The sequence below is a fragment of the Erigeron canadensis genome, chromosome 8, assembly GCF_010389155.1.
Source record: "Erigeron canadensis isolate Cc75 chromosome 8, C_canadensis_v1, whole genome shotgun sequence".
Classification (NCBI taxonomy): Eukaryota; Viridiplantae; Streptophyta; class Magnoliopsida; order Asterales; family Asteraceae; genus Erigeron; species Erigeron canadensis.
In genome coordinates this window covers 46,086,848-46,103,493 of record NC_057768.1, presented here as the reverse complement: position 1 = coordinate 46,103,493, position 16,646 = coordinate 46,086,848, and the positions used below count along the sequence as shown (strand labels likewise).

Below are 16,646 nucleotides of genomic sequence, written 5' to 3'. Positions count from 1 at the left end.
GTCGACTGCATTTTGATAGCATCACATCGCATCTTCATACCGTGTGCGACTTTGTTAATCACAAAGTTGGTCTCTGCACAAAGACTGGAAAAAGAGGGTTGATATAAGGCCCTCTTTTTAGGAGGCAGCTTCATTAGTAGTGTTTGAATCTGCTGCAACTTGGAAATGGGAAGCATCTTTTTTTTCCTTTGCTCAACATGCACACTAAGATCTTCCCAACAACTCTCTATCCGGGCCATGATTTCCCTGAATTGTTGCGACGTCCCGTCTTGTTTATAAATGTTTGTTATCTCATCCATTGATAATAATGGATCTTTTTTTACTCGCACCATATCTGTCCTGCTAGTCTCGAGACTAGCTTTAGCTTCCCCTAGAAGAGCCTGTAATTGCTCCATATGCTCTTTTGCTTTTATCTCCTGATGCATAATAAAAAAAGAACACCTTCCTGATCATTTTATATATAACCATATATAATATGAATTCCTAGATTTCAAGTCTAATGCACCAAGCTAAGCACGATGTATGTAATTCAGGTGTGAATACCTCAGGTAAGGTCATCAAGAAAGTGGCCCCAGGAGAACCATCTTGTAGATAGCGTTCGACTTCATTAGACACAATTACCGTCTCTTTTGGAACACCCCACGATACTTTCTTTGGAAAAATAGTCAAGCTATTCAAGTTAATAAACGGAGAAGGGTGATGTGAGATTAGTTCCACACGTGGAGAAAGAAACTGCAGAAAGTTTTATAAAAGAACATTAGTAAAAAAACGGTAAATTGATAGGAACCGTCTGATCCCATGTGCCTTTTGGCACCCGCATAACCCCAGTGTTAGGACATCGTCAAGGTTAATAGCCAAATACTATTTTCCACAGCCATGCGTTTGGCGGGATTCAAACATGTGCCCCGAGGGGAGGCAGGCCACGCAAATGGCAACACGGTGGCCACTGGGGTTTAACCCAGTGGTTTAAAAGAGCATTACTATGATCGAGTAATATTATGCATACAAGGTTAATGCAATCTTCATTAGTATGTATATCCATACATATACGCACACACTCACATATGAGAATATGTGTGATCGAGTGTTGTATTGTTTTTGAAAAAGGGTTGTATTGTTTTTGAAAAAGGGTTTGGAAATTAAAGTTACGCGGAAAAAGGATTTTGCCGGTGTAGACTAACTATACAAGTAAACAAAGGATGTTTGTCTATATACAGGCATACTAGTATGGTATCCACGCAATGCGGTATTTTGATGGTGGTGACGGATGGTGCTGCTGGTGGCGGTGTCAAATGATGTAAGTAATTGTTTTAAAGGTGTTTGATTTAAAGGGGATAATAGAGATATTTTATAATATCAGAGATATATGATGTAATTTAATATTAAGGGTTGGTGGTGATTCAATTCATTAAGAGTAGTTTGGTCATTCACATGTCTCATTTTTCTAAACTTTCAATCTATCTCTATCTTTAATATATTATAAAACATTTGTTCCTTCCAATTTTATCAACTAAGTAGTTGATAACTCGAGAATACCTTTTCTTTTGTTCACTAATTTAACAACTTAACCTAAGATACCTACAATATTCTTAATGTAATTATTAACAACGTACATACATCTCTCAACAATTAAAATAACTATACCACTTTTTAAATCAATCACATACTCATACCGCCGCCACCACCGCATCACGCGGGATTTGTCTAGTTCGATATAACTTATATAATAATTACGCTACCCAAAACTGAATTTAGATCCCATGAGATGATAATCCCTATCTTCATTTTTTACTTGTGAAACTTATCAGTAGCAAGCAAGCATCAATTAACTATGCGCAGTCTTTTTACCCCTATAAGGACTTGATATAAAACACAAGCATATTTGACAAAGATCATTGTAAGATGCACTTGATATATAAACATCAAGCTTGGAGTGATACCGACATACCTCAACAATTTCCAAGTTAAGTTTAAGAAACTTGACATTATGAAGCTGTTGAAACAAACAAATGATTTGATGAGCATCACGATCACCATTTAGACCGTCAAAATAAACATCTGCCTCCTTGAGAAATTGGAAACCGTCTGTAGTGGAAAGGTGCGAAGGACTGTCACCACTATAAACCAAGGAGGCAAGGTTGGGTGCAGAAATCACAGGCTCCGAATCATTCCTGTGAGAATCTGCTTCAATAACAAGATTCTCGAGTTGAGGTGTAACCACATTAACAACCTTCTCATACAATATATTACCCTTAAGTGTGAGATTGGATAGTTGAGGATGACAAATACTGAAATTATCCCCTTCCTTGGTTCTGCAACCATTTAAGGTGAGATTCTTCAAGTTTGGACACTTGGAGCAAAGAGCAAGACAGTTGTCAGTATGGTCGAAAGTGACATCTTGGAGATACAATGTCGTCAAGGCTGGAAGTTCCAAATTAGTTAACATAGTTATGGCCATAAAACGGTTTATTGTAAAACTGAGATGTTTGAGAGATTGAGAACCAAAAAGATCAAGGGGAAATTCAATGCTATCTCTCAGACTCTTGTATGAAACATTAAGTTGTTGGACATTGTGAGAGAATGCATAGTTCAAAGTTCTTTTGACGAATGGTTGTACAGCTTTTCCATGATAGCCGAGATAGAGAGAGGACACTTCTGTTTGTTTATTTCGGCGGGAGAGAATCTGTGTAACATGTTTGGAGAATTCGTCCAAGTTAGGAAAATCCTTACTTGAGAATTCAAGACAGGATACTGAAGTCCAGATATATCTCCATCTGGAAGACAACTTACTGGTACGAACAGCTTCTTTGAAACTATTAAAAGAGAGGATTTTATATATGGATAAGATCATCCGGCAAACTGCTTAGTCTATCAACTTCTTCTTCTTCTACCTTCCTTCTCTTCCGACTAAGTTGTTCAGAATCCATTCTCACGTACTCCGGCTCCATCTGATCATATTAACACAGATACTTTCCACTATGAGTTTAGGATTGATTTCATATAATTAATCAGTTACTTCTATTATAGTAGTCTTTGTTTATTACTCGTAATAATCAATTATCATTAGAGTTCCATAAATTCAAAGAACTGAAGAAAAGTTTTGACTAAAAATAATAGATAGCATGCTTCAGAGAATTGAAATTAATCGTATATTTTTGTAAACGTATAAACTTAAGATTTAGTGTTGTTCATCTCTTTCTTTTAGCTATGGGACTCCCAATTATAGAGTTAAGTTATACTTAAATTCTCACGGCTCTGCTCTTAAGAAACAAACTTAAGCAAAATAGTTGCAAGAGAAAATAAAAAATACCAGGGATTAATGTGTACCTTAATTGGGAACTTCGAACGATGAGAAGCAGACTTCAATTCTTTAGGTTTTGGGGCTGCTAATGTTGTTTGTGTGTAATATTATCAATTAATCATATAGATAACGTGGGTAGGGAACTTCGATAAATAAGGTAGCAGACTTTCATATAAGGAAACTTTGCATGTATATATCTTCTCGGGTTATGGGGTTTTCGGTTTTCACACCTGTTAGCCCGGGCCGGGACCAAGGACGGGCCAGTTTCTATGAAAACCAAGACCCATGGACCGGACTGCCATGACTGGGTTTTATCCGGTTCGGCCTATCAACGATCTGGTTATTTGGTTTATTTGAACCATCCCAATTGCGACCACTACCGCTATCCGTCGCCACAACCATTAATTTCTGCTACCACCATTGTTGCCGCAGCACACGAATATTAGTCTAGTTCTATGTGCATAAGAACATATATAAATGAAATACCAAAAATAATTAAAAAAACATTAAATGAAGTTGTTGGTCTCCCATTAGTGCAAGTGGGAGTGGTGGGCTTAGTGCAAAAACAATAGTTATTTCAAAATTCCATTGATATCGAGATCTTTGATGATGCTAAAATCCCCAAGTATATACTAATGAATTTATTTAACAAACTGTAAAAAAGATAATAATATATAGATTAAAAAAAATTAAATTGATTAGTGTACTTTTTATTAGTTTCAAATGTGGACGGTATATCTGGCTAGAACTTGCATTTGTTGGTTATACTCGTAACTTATAAGCCCTAACTATAGACAATAGATAGATAGATTTATTCTTATGTATATGTTAAGTCAGATCGTAGTTAATTAAGTAATTTTTGGATTGGAAGTTTATTACACGACCTAGTTGGTGGGTGAAAGTTCAGGGCCTTAGGCTCATATATTGGATATGTTTGGTACAAGCTTTTTAGGAGCTTTAACTTTTAAATTTAATATAAAAGCTCCTAAAGTTTTAAAAGTTATGTTTAGATGCAACCAGCTTTAACTTTTATTTGAAAAAAAAAAAACTCTAAAATGAAACGTTAGTTGAAGCAACGTTATAGGAGCTTTAACTTTTCGATGAAGCTTTTAATCTTTAAAAGCTACACAAATATCTCCTAAAGTTATAACTACAGCTACTATACCAAACACTTTTAAAAAATAAAAATTACAGCTTACAACTCCAAATAAAAGCTACAGCTCCACCAAAAAGTTACAACTACAAGCGATATCTCATGTTATGCGTTGCTTATATAATTTTTGTTTGTACATTCTTGAAAGTCAACATTCTATAATTTAATACTTCTTTATATATTATTGTAGTAAGAAGTTGAAATTAATATTTGGTCTGGATATGTCGCTTTTATCTGGGCCGACAACCATTGTATTCATCGTAAAACTTCAAGATTCCCGTAGTTTTATATTTTCTTATTTGAGGTTTTTTCCTTTTAAGGTAAATATATGTATAATACATAACACACAAATACTACTAAAATAATAAAAATTAAAAAAAAATTAAAATTGGTTAATAAATCATGACATGAGCATAACATACGAAAAATAATGTTGGCTAGCCTAACTTGTTGACATATAAGCTTCTCTATGTCGTGGGTACTTCTCCTTTAGTATATTAGTATATAGATAGATATCCCTCAAACAATAACAAAATTGTATGATAAATATTTTTGAGGGCAATGCAATAGTTTCAATGCGGTGCTTGACTATCGCATAGAAAAGACAAATTGTAGGTAGAATCAATATATGCTTTTGTTAATCCTTGAAAGCGCACAGTAAGGTAGCAAACTAGCAATGCATGGTTAATGGTTTTGCAGAGATATCAAACATGTTTCATTGTTATATTTAAGAAGTTAGAGTTTGCTTGCTAATAATAAATGGTAAGTGATATTTGTCCACACAATTTGATTAATTTACCACTAGAAGTATTACAACACACTGTACATGCAGTTGATGCATAATTGTGGTAAACTACAATTATTGTGGTACTAATATCACTTCCTATAATAAATCGACTGCATCACCGTAGCATTAAATTGCATCTTCATACTATGTGCTATTTCGTTCTTCAAAGAATTGGTCTCTGCACAAAGACTAGAAAAAGATGGTTGAAATAAAGATCTCTTTTTAGGAGGCAGCTTCATGAGTAGTTTTTCAAACTCCAACAACTCCGAATTGATGGAAAACACCACTTTTTTCCCTTGCACAACATGGGATATGAGATCATTCCAACAGCTCTGGATCCGGGCCACGCTTTCCCTGAATTTTCGAGACTTCTTCCTGCCTGCTTGTGACTTCTTCCTGCCTGCTCGTGACTTCTTCCTGCCTGCCCGTAACTTCTTCCTGCCTGCTCGTGACTTCTTCCTGCCTGCTTGTTTATGACTGTTAATTGTCTCATCCATTAATAATGGTAGTGTTTCTACTGATTGGCCCATATCTGTCTGGCTAGTCTTGATATTAGCTTTTGCTTCTCGCAGAAGCACCCATAAATGCGCGATATCTTTTTCTGCTTTAATCTCCTGATGCATAGTAAAGAAAGAACACCTTATCATTTTATAATCATACATAATAAATTTCTAGATTTCAACCCAGCCCCCGGCCATACATTATATGCATCACACCCCACCCTCTACAGAGTCTACACTACTAATACTCTCTGAACATGACATATAAGTGAAAGATTTGACCCTCCGATGGAATCACTAAATCTACAGTTCAGAAATCTAGCTATGTATTTAAGATATCCATATGTGCTTAGTTATGGGTCTTATTAAAATAGTGGTAGCAAAGAAAATTGGCATTAATTGACTATAATCTGCTTATTTGCTACCCTGATCCTCAAGATATATATAAAAGTGTTATGATCGTTTATTATGGTCCACAAAACTGTAAAATCATAAAGGCTTGCCAGATCGAACGAGACATTCAGCTCTGTGATAAATGTAAAAATGTCACCAGATCGAACAAGGCTTGCGAGGCGACATCAGTTGAGAACTAACATGAGTGTCGACTAATTCACTATATATCCTAATTCCTAATCATTAAATTGCACCAATATATATATATATAGAGAGAGAGAGAGAAAAAAAGAAAGAAGTAAATATGTGGTTGTTATATATCCAAACTTACGTATAAAACTCTCACATACTATTTTTTTAAAAATATTTATTGTATAATAAATAAATGATGAAGCCCACATGTTTTTTATGGATTAAAAAACTAAGATGTGAGAGGTTCTATACAAACTTAGGTACATAACAGTCACATATTCTCACATATATATATGTACATATGATAATTCCAATCTAAAACAAGCTAAGCACGATGTATGGCAGATATGGATGTAATTCAGGTGTGAATACCTCACGTAAGGTAATCAAGAAGGTGGCCCCAGGAGAACCATCTTGTAGATAGCGTTCGACTTTATCAGACTTAATTACCGTCTCTTTTGGAACACCCCACGATACTTTCTTTGGAAAAATTGTCAAGCTATTCAAGTTAATAAATGGAGAAGGGTGATGTGAGATTAGTTTTACGCATGAAGAAAGAAACTGCAGAAAGTTTTAGGGCAAATTAGTTTTAAAGGTATTTAACTTGTTCATTTTTCTTAAAATAGGTATAAACCAAAAACACCTATTTTAATACATGAAAGTGTAAATTTATCCTAATAAGGAGATTAAAAATACCACCTGCCATCTAGACGGTTTTGTCCTAGGTAGATTGTCACGTAGGCCAAAAACTTTGACCAGATAACAAAATTCTTATGTCTTTGACCATGCCCAAATGATCTTCATCATCATCAATTCATCATAACCCAGATCTATTCATTACCATCTCATACCACAAATTTTGTTCTTAAAATTCACCATTTTTTTATGATCCTATATCAAATCCTTAAATCATAAATTGTTCCAAAACAATAAACACAAATTTGAATCATCAAACATATTCAGCTAAAAACAAATCTCCGTATCTTTGATTTTTGGATCTAAGTAAATCTCCATATCACCACCACCACAAAAGCTCCGGCCACACCGTTAACCGTCACCACAAAGATCCGGCCACCCCATCTTCAATGCCACCACAAAAATCCGGCCACCCCAACACCACCACCACCACTACAAGATTCTACCATGCGTACACCGCCTCCATAGCCACCATCACCGCCAACCTTTACAAAATAACAAACCCTAATTCATATATATACAGCAGATAAAAAAACAGAAAGAGGGAAAGATTATTTTGTTTTATGTGATTTCCGGATCCCACCTTCGTAGATCGATTGAATTTTTCAAAGAGAAGATGATTTATTTGTGTTGTGTGAGCTTGGACTCTTGGAGTGATAAATAAATATGGCTGGGATGGACATCTTTAAAGTAAATAAAAGAATAATAAAAAAAAGGTTGAGGAAGTAAAATGGCAATGTTCTGATCGAGATTTGGATGTGAATTTTGTTTCAGAATCTCATCACATTATTCTTGTATTATTATTGTTATTAAATAAGCTTTATATAATATCTGATGTGGAATTAAGTGTTATTACCACATTATAGTAAAAAATGACATGGAAATACATAGATGGCAAAAAGTCAATGGTCAAACTGGTAAGTTGGCTTAAACACACAAAAAGAGTTCGCAACCTTTTTTGCGCTCATCTCCTTCTCTTCAGGGATCTTTGGAATAAAATCCAGTTAGAAAAGGAAATCCGGATGGTGGTTTTAATCCCCATTTTAGACCAAATTTACACACACTTAGATTATATTAGATGGTTTTTTTGGTTTATACCTATTTTAGTAAAAATTGACAAGTTATATACCTTTAAAACTAATTTGCCCAAAGTTTTATAAAAGAACATTAGTACAAGTACTATGATATAATACAAGAAGGTTAATGCAATCTTCATTAGTATGTATACACACATATATATATACATACACGCATACACTCACATGTGTGAATATGTGTGAGTATCACACATCACTATACGTAGAGTGTTGTTTTGTTTTTGGAAAAGGGTTTGCAAATTAAAGTTACATGGAAAAGGGATTTTGCCAGGGTACACCAATACACGTAAACAAAGGATATATGTTTGTCTATACACGAGTATATAGTTTAAGAAACTAGCAGATCCCATATTCGATGTAACTTATATAATAATTACGCTTCTCAAAACTGAATTTAGATCCCATGAGATAAATCCCTATCTACCCTTTTTACATAATAGTTTGAAACTCATCAGTAGCAAGCAAGCATCAATTAATTATGGGCAGTCTTTTTACCCCTAAAAGGACTTGATATAAAAACAGACATATTTTTAGTTAACCATTCATTAAAGCACCAATGATACAATGATACTCATTTTAATTTGAATTCCTATTACCATTATTATTATTTCCATTCCATCAAAATATCAAACCAAACAAGCACTCCCATATTGTATAAAAAATTTCTCCGAGTGCAATATAAGCTTAAATATGGTGCTTGACTAAGTATCGCATAGAAAAGACAAAACTGCAGCTAGAGTCAATGTTTTTGTTAATTTTTGACAACAGTAATGACTAACGGTTTTGCAGAAGTATCAAAACATGTTTCAACGATTATTAAAAAAATTGGGCATGTAAAAGCTAAGCATGCAGCAGTCAAATGGAATCAGTGTTAATATACTAAGAAGCTAGACTCGTCAGTATATATATGTCACTCAAGCTACGTTTTATTTTAAGTTTGACTACCGTGATGGGTAAAAAACAAGGAACATGGAACCTGAGATATCAACACTTGGAAATTTGATGACAAAAATCATGCGAGTACACAAGAAATCAACAAGTTACAAATTGCTAAAACGAAGATTCTGATCTTTAAGCAAGTTCATGAAAGTACACACTGAAACAACGCTCATTCATATTGCATTGGATTTTCATCCCATCTGATATGTTTTTCATGACCATGTCGGCTTCTGTGCACAAACTAGAAAAACATGTTTGCAACTCTTCCCTATTTGATGTAGGCAGCTTTTTCAGTAATTTTTTAATCTCCCTCAACTCTGAAAAATGTCAGAAGTCTTTTCTCCCTTGCTCATCTGAAAGCTCAAAACTTCCCAATATCTATTGACATGCTTCACTCTACCCCAATCTGTAGTTGGTTCTCACCTTGCGTGTTCATTTGCTCCATATCAGCCCTATTGGTCTTGGTCTTGACTTTCTCCTCCTCAAGCAGCTCCCATAATTCTTCCATAAGGTTTTTGGCCAATTCAGTGTTTTTTAATGAAGCCGAAAGGTTTTATGTTTCCTAACACCAAAAACAAGGTCATGTCCAGAACCCCTTAACCACTCACCACTAAGTTCCCCGTTTGTCAGGAGCATTTGAATCATGCGCACCTCATCAAAACAAGCTTGAAGCTCTTAAACCTTATTCCAGACCTTTAAAGATCTGTATCAATGCTGCCTTCTTTTTAGCCAACTGATAAACAACACAATACAGAACATCATTATTCGTATAGACATCAAATTTAACCAATCGTTATTCACATACATATCTATCTTTCAAAACTTATACACTATTTTTAAAGCAACTTTTTCCGATTTACGTTGAAATCCCGATAGAAGATAAGAAATAGAAAAACTTACATATGCTAAGAAGACAATTGTGATGTAGAAGCAAGCTCATCGTAAGTACACGCTAAAATGGCTTCCGTTCATATCGCATTTGCTCTTCATATGATCTAATATGTTATTTACAACCTCGTCGGCTTCTGCACGTAAACTAGGAAAACATGCTTCCATCTCAGCCCTCCTTGATACAGGCAGCTTTGTTAGTAATCCTTTAATCTCCTCCAACCTTGAAATGATGTCAGCAGTCTTTGATTTACCTTGCTTGATCTGCACAGTTAAATCTTTCCAACATCTATTGACATGTTTTATCCTTCTGCCACTCTGCAGTTTGTTATCAACTTGAGTTTTCTCTTGCTCCATATGAGCCCTGTTGGTCTCAATCTTAGCTTTCTCCTTATCTAGTAGCACCCGTAACTCTGCCATAAGGTTTTTTGTCAACTTAATGTTCTTCATATTTCGAACCTCCTGAAAATGGAAATTGATGAAGATTTTATTGTCTTGTTTGATCTTGTCAAAGGATTTTATTTATAAGGAAACTAAAGCAAGATAAAGGCTCTATTCCTCAAAATCATTCACCATTCAGTTCCAATTTGTCAGGAGTTCATTTAAAACAAGGCTGGCATATCAGAAGTAGGCTTAAACAACTCACTTAACAAGCAATCTCAACACCCACTCCTATAACTCTATAAGCTTATGCATTACACTACTTACAATAGAAGGTCTCATTAAATTTTGTTGGAACTACATCTTTCACCTCATTGCCATGTGCACTCAAACAGAAGCAGATCAGATTCAGGTTTTTTGAGAACCTATATGTATACTGAAGACTTGGTAAATCCGTTTACAACTTTACATTTTTATATAAATTAGGTCCATCACAGACTTCTAACAAGGTCTAAATGGTATTTTTGGCTTTCCAGTGACTTTCCTCCTTTCCATATCATTTTCCAAGAAGACTTAGATCAAACAAGCACTTTTTTTCTAAAATGAGATCAAAAGCTAGTTCAATTTACATGAAATAATGATAGTATAATACTTGAAATGGATGGAAAATATAGCATGTTTTGCTATGTGTTGAAAAAGTATATTGCCTAAAATGAGAATTGACCTAAAATGCCTGTCAAATGACGTATACAATACAAGTTTAATCATTCAGAATGAAAATTGTGAAGTTCAAATATACCTAAAAACTACTAATCAGCGCAATTTGAATGATCCTGAATATAAAATTCAGAACTAATAAGAGTAAAGGTGAGTCTACTTTTTAGATTATTGACCCTCTTTTCAGATGGACCAGCTGGCCATGAAATGTCTGTGACTACTCCACAATACAAGGTGACCAACAAAAAATCACTAATGCTGGTTCAACTAAGCTTTTATGATACCCTGATGTGCTTTGAGGTTCATATGGAACAATAGTAGCAAAGTAAATTATGATTCACCGTAACTTCGATTGTAATTAGGTCAAATCAAGATTCAAGATTGCTCCATTAGCCATCAAACAAGGGATTTAACAGTCATGCCAATTTGCTTGCCATAATTTTCCTTACAACATAAAGCAACAAGTATGAAACAGGGCAGATAAGAATAAAGGTGATAATGGGAATACCTCACGTGTAACCATTGTGAAGGTAGCATCTGGAGAATTATCAAGCAGGTAGCTTTTGACATCTGTAGATATCTTTACTGTATTTTGTTCTTCCTCCTCCAAAAGTTCAGCTACAGGATAGATCTTTAATCTCTTTAATTTATTAAATGGAGAAGGATGATGTGAGACTAGTTCCACATATGATGAAAGAAGCTGCCAAAAACAAAAAAAGTTTCAGCAAAAATATTACTGTACTATGTATACAAAACAGGAACAACAAATACAATCATCATAATAAAGGAAATGATATAGGAGCCTTGACCAACCGTCTAAGAAATTATTTCAGCATCAAACTATATCTAGTTTGAGCACAAGATTGTTATACAAAAGAACCTTAAAAGTTAATACGCTCCTGAATCCTATTTTCCATGAAGACCATTCCTTACATCACTTTTCTGCTAGCATCTTTTGTTATACAGAAATATAGAATATGCCATTTTCACATAATAAGAATTAACCATGTTTTGTTTCAACCTTCGATTGTTATCAGACATATGAAAGTATTTGTTCAGATAGAGAATATCAGTAAGATGCACATGATAAATATCAAAAAGTCAAAGATCAATATAAAAGTACCTCAACTATTTCCATGTTAAGTTTAAGATATTTGACACTCTTGAACTTTTGAAACAGAGAAACAATTCCACGAGCATCTACATAGTCTTCACGGTAAACAGTAACACAGAGATCCACCTTCTCCAAAGAATGGAAACCGTTTGTAGAAAGGTGCAAATGGTGACAACCTCTATAGTGCAGAGAGGAAAGTTTGGGTGCAGAAACCACATAATGCTCCCGTGACCAATTACTTATAGTGAGATTCTCGAGTTGAGGTGCATCCACATGGAAAACCTCCCAGCTGTCGTGGCCATTGTAAAGCGTGAGGTTGAATAGTCTTGGATGAAAAATTCTTACACTTTTCAGTCCCTTTGTTTTGCAATCTTCTAAGGTGAGATTCTTCAAGTTTGCAAAATTAGAGAAAAGATCAACGCAGTCATCAGTACGGTCATCACTACAGAAAGTGACATCATGGAGATACAATGTTGTTAAGGATTGTAGCTCCCAAGTTGATGTTACTTTAAGGAAATTTGAAAAGGCAGATATCATAGAAAAGCCACTGAATTCCTTTGTCAAAGTGAGATGCTTGAGAGACCGAGAGCTAAAAAGAGGAAGGGAATATTCAATGTTATTCTCCATCAAGCATGTAACCTTAAGGCGTTGGATGTTGTGAGAGAATGCATAGTTGATAATTTGGTTAACAAGCTCCTGGCTGACGTCTTCACAATAACGAAGCTCAAGTGAAAACACATCTACCATATTATTTCGGCCAGAGAGAACATGTGTAACAAAGTTAACGAACTTGGGCACCGTAGGGAAATCCTCTGTCGAGAAATCAAGACAGGGCATTAACATCCAGACAAACCTCCATTTAGATGACAAGACACTAGTTTGTACAACATGTTTAATGCCAATAAAAGAGAGGATTTTATAGACAAGATCTTGTGGCAAGCAGCTTAATCTATCATCGTCATTATGTTCTACGTTTATTCTCTTTATATCATGTCCAAAATCCATTCTCTCCCCACTCAACCTGCAATAACCCAGAACATTTTTATATGAAGCAAATATACAAGTGGTATATATATATGTAATTATCAGTTTATCACTAATGTGACGACATTAACTTAATAAAATAAATAAATCCAGCATTCCGCCTAAGGGGCTCACAATGGCCTCTATGTATGTATGCACTAATGAGACGACAGAGGTTGCTACTAGGCTTCAACAGACCTAGTCCCCCCCCGCCCAATCTCAAATCCCATACTATGGTTAGAAAGAACAGGGAGACATCACTAATTCACTATATATTACATATAAAAAAGGTAACATATTTAACCGAATTTCCAAAAAGAAACATGAATTTGAAAGCCATTTAATAATAGTGTTTGCCTTTTTCTGTCAAACAACTAAATACTAGCTACCCAAAGCTAAGTATACATATATGTATATCACTCAGAAGGTTAAGCAAAATCCTAATAATTATAATAATAATAATAACGAATAATAATAAGTTGTAAGTAAAACAAGTAAATAAATGTTACTTGTCAAAATGAGGGAGAGGATATATTCAAAACAGCAGCAGCAGCAAATGTAAGGAGTGGCGGCGGATAGACTATGCTAGTGTGTGAGACGGCGGGGCATTATTTAGTAACTAAATAAAACCTAAAACATTTTCTATTTTTATCTACTCGTAAGATTTTAGATAATATTTTGGATAATTATTCATAGTAAAATAAAACAAGGATTAAAAATAAATAAAACAATAGTTTTTCTTTAGCTAAAAATCATCGTCCATGAATATATTTGTGAATCTTTGGCATCAATGTTATCATGATCTAAGGGTCAATATCTTGTCTTATTTATTTTACTTTAATATTTATTTTACAATAACTAACTCCTCTTAATATATATATTTTCTTTTATTATATTAAAACACAGTTACTATAATAACTTGTTGCCTAATTAAAGCTTTTAATTTTTCTAAGTTTTTAATTTTGACTTTCATTGATTTTTATTATTAAAGTAAGGTAGGTGATCCCTACACAACACAATTTTGCCATACACAACAATATATGCATCAGACAGTTGTACTGTACAACCTTTTAATGCATATATTGTTGTGTATAGTAAAATTGTGTTGTGTAAGGATCATTTTCCCTAAATTAATATATATTTTACACGACTAATCTACTCATAGTTAACAATTAATATATGTCTTTTTATTAAGAATCATTGTATATATCCGAAATCTTTAAATTTGATGTGTATATCCATTAATTGACCTTATCTATTGGTCGATAAATAATCTTTTTCTTCATTTTTTTTATAACATAGCACAAGTTCATTTAGTATTTAGTTGATATATAACAAAAGGTCCATTTAGATTGAATCTTATATTTAAATCAATATGAACTTCATTCAAGTTTTATGTTATATCTACAAAATTATCTCTTTTTATGTATTAATTTTGTGTATTAATGCTCACAGTTTCGATTATCACTCAAATCAAGAGGTGATCCTAATGGTTATCAAATCATCTAATATTTATAATGTCGGACACGGATCTAAAATTTAGTACTAATCAATATAGGGGACTTTTATTATGAGAACTCATTTTTTTAAAAACCTTGAGAACTGTTAAATTATGTGTTAAATTACATGTTTTTTTTTGTTCATACACACGTGAAACGTTATAAAAATATATGTTATATAAGAAAGTTTTATTCAAAACCTTATATACACCTGTTTGTTCACATGTAAACGAAAACGTGAACATATTCATTCACAAGTTCACAAAAAGCTATTTTAAAGGATTTTAAAAAAGTTTCTTCTACAACATACTTTTTTATATCATTTCACGTGTAAATGAAAAAAAAAACATATAATTCAATATATAATTTGAGAGTTTTTATGAGTCTGGTTCTTAAAATAAAGAAAAACCCCATTTTAAACAAAAAACCCCACAAGTCAATTTAATCTAATGATACGCACGAGATGAAAGCAGATAGTTTTCACTTTTCCATCCAAAATCCAAATGTGAAATTCCCAAATTTTAATCTTGTTTGGTACCTCTTTTTCACTATAATATTGAATTCAAAGGTAAATTTTCTAAACCCTAACTCCTTTTTATTTATTATGTTATTTAGTAATTCTTGTTGTTATTTGTTAGGGCATAATAATATATTAGTTATACTTGTTTAATTGCTTTTTTAGGAATCATGGAAAATTATCTCAAAAGGAAATAGTGCAGGATTTCTGTTGTTTTTGGTGTTGAAAATTATGGCTGTTTGTGGCGTTGAATTAATGTTTAATTGTTGCTGTGTTCTGGTGCTGAAAACGTGCAGTTTTGATGCTGAAACACGTAGAATCGCTGCTGTTTTTGGTGCTGAAATAGGCACAGTTGCTACTGTTTTTGGCTATGCTATGGTGATTGTCTAAGGTATTTCTTATGCTTTATTTTTCTTTTCTTAATAGTTTAAGGCAGGTAATTGTGACCCCATCTTAGAATACTGAATCTGCCACTGGGACCCTTCTAAGTTTTATTGACATCATGTTTCACCATTCCCCAAACTACAACAGGTTATCAGCTAGCTAACATTTACCATCACACCATAAGACCCATTTTGAGCGGCACATTGGCTCTCCCTCGCTCGGTCAACACCCGTAATTTTGCCATATCTTTTGGTGTCCGTATGTTGTTCTTCATGTTTCGAAATTCCTATAGTGTTGCCATGATATCATAAATGTCACAAAACAAATAAAGATACTCTCCCTATCCATCATAAAGATCCAAACTAAATACCATCTTTAATATGAATGTAACCTTGATGGTTGACTTCAGTCTTTAGGACAGAGAATGTTTAGTAATGAAAATGCAATATCAATTATGTACTCAAAACAAGGATGACACATCAATAGTTATGTTTGAGCATCTCACTTGCCAAACAAGGTCACGACCCATAATTCACTACTTCCAAAAGGAGCTCTAGATAATTGTTCCATTACCACATATTTCACCCTATTGTCTTGTGAGCACAAGACGTCCCGGATTCAGGTTTTTCCATAGCATATACGCATACTTAAGAGAGGGTAATTCCTTAGACATTAATTCAGGCCTTCCATTATGTTCTTATTCCAAATTTCGAATGGGGCACAGTGAAGACTTTTTGGCCTTCCAATGACTACATTCCATTCGGTCTTTTATGTTGGGCTTTTACTTTTGGGCTAGAATAAACCTGACTAAGACTACCTTTATCAGTGATTTCTTAAAGGGACCATGCAATATAATATTATTAATCTAATGAAAGATGCTCGATCTCCTACGAACCAAGCCTCCAAACCAAACTAAGATTGCTGAGTTTTGCGTGGCACATGGTAGTATTTCACTGGCTAAGTTTTTATAAATTTTTTTTAATATATACTATTATATATAAACCTTACTAGTTTTTCTTTATTATTTTATATTTTATAAACTTTTATAAAAATATAAAAACATAG

At 33.9% G+C, this 16,646-nt stretch overlaps 2 protein-coding genes across 2 annotated transcripts; both read right to left on the bottom strand.

Annotated features, from left to right (window-relative positions):
* Positions 1 to 5,200: 5,200 nt before the first annotated feature.
* On the bottom strand, positions 5,201 to 6,897 carry LOC122580602. Its single transcript, XM_043752866.1, has 2 exons — positions 6,699 to 6,897; positions 5,201 to 5,855 (listed from the first exon to the last, which is right to left on the bottom strand). Exon 2 carries the CDS (start codon positions 5,769 to 5,771, stop codon positions 5,331 to 5,333), a length of 441 nt encoding a protein of 146 aa, XP_043608801.1. The 5' UTR covers positions 5,772 to 5,855; positions 6,699 to 6,897; the 3' UTR covers positions 5,201 to 5,330.
* Positions 6,898 to 9,071: 2,174 nt separating this feature from the next.
* On the bottom strand, positions 9,072 to 13,788 carry LOC122579712 (putative F-box/FBD/LRR-repeat protein At4g03220). The gene is made up of 5 exons (XM_043751934.1): positions 13,691 to 13,788; positions 12,168 to 13,179; positions 11,553 to 11,744; positions 9,959 to 10,408; positions 9,072 to 9,791 (listed from the first exon to the last, which is right to left on the bottom strand). Exons 2-4 carry the CDS (start codon positions 13,161 to 13,163, stop codon positions 9,995 to 9,997), a joined length of 1,602 nt encoding a protein of 533 aa, XP_043607869.1. The 5' UTR covers positions 13,164 to 13,179; positions 13,691 to 13,788; the 3' UTR covers positions 9,072 to 9,791; positions 9,959 to 9,994.
* Between the last annotated feature and the right edge of the window lie 2,858 nt (positions 13,789 to 16,646).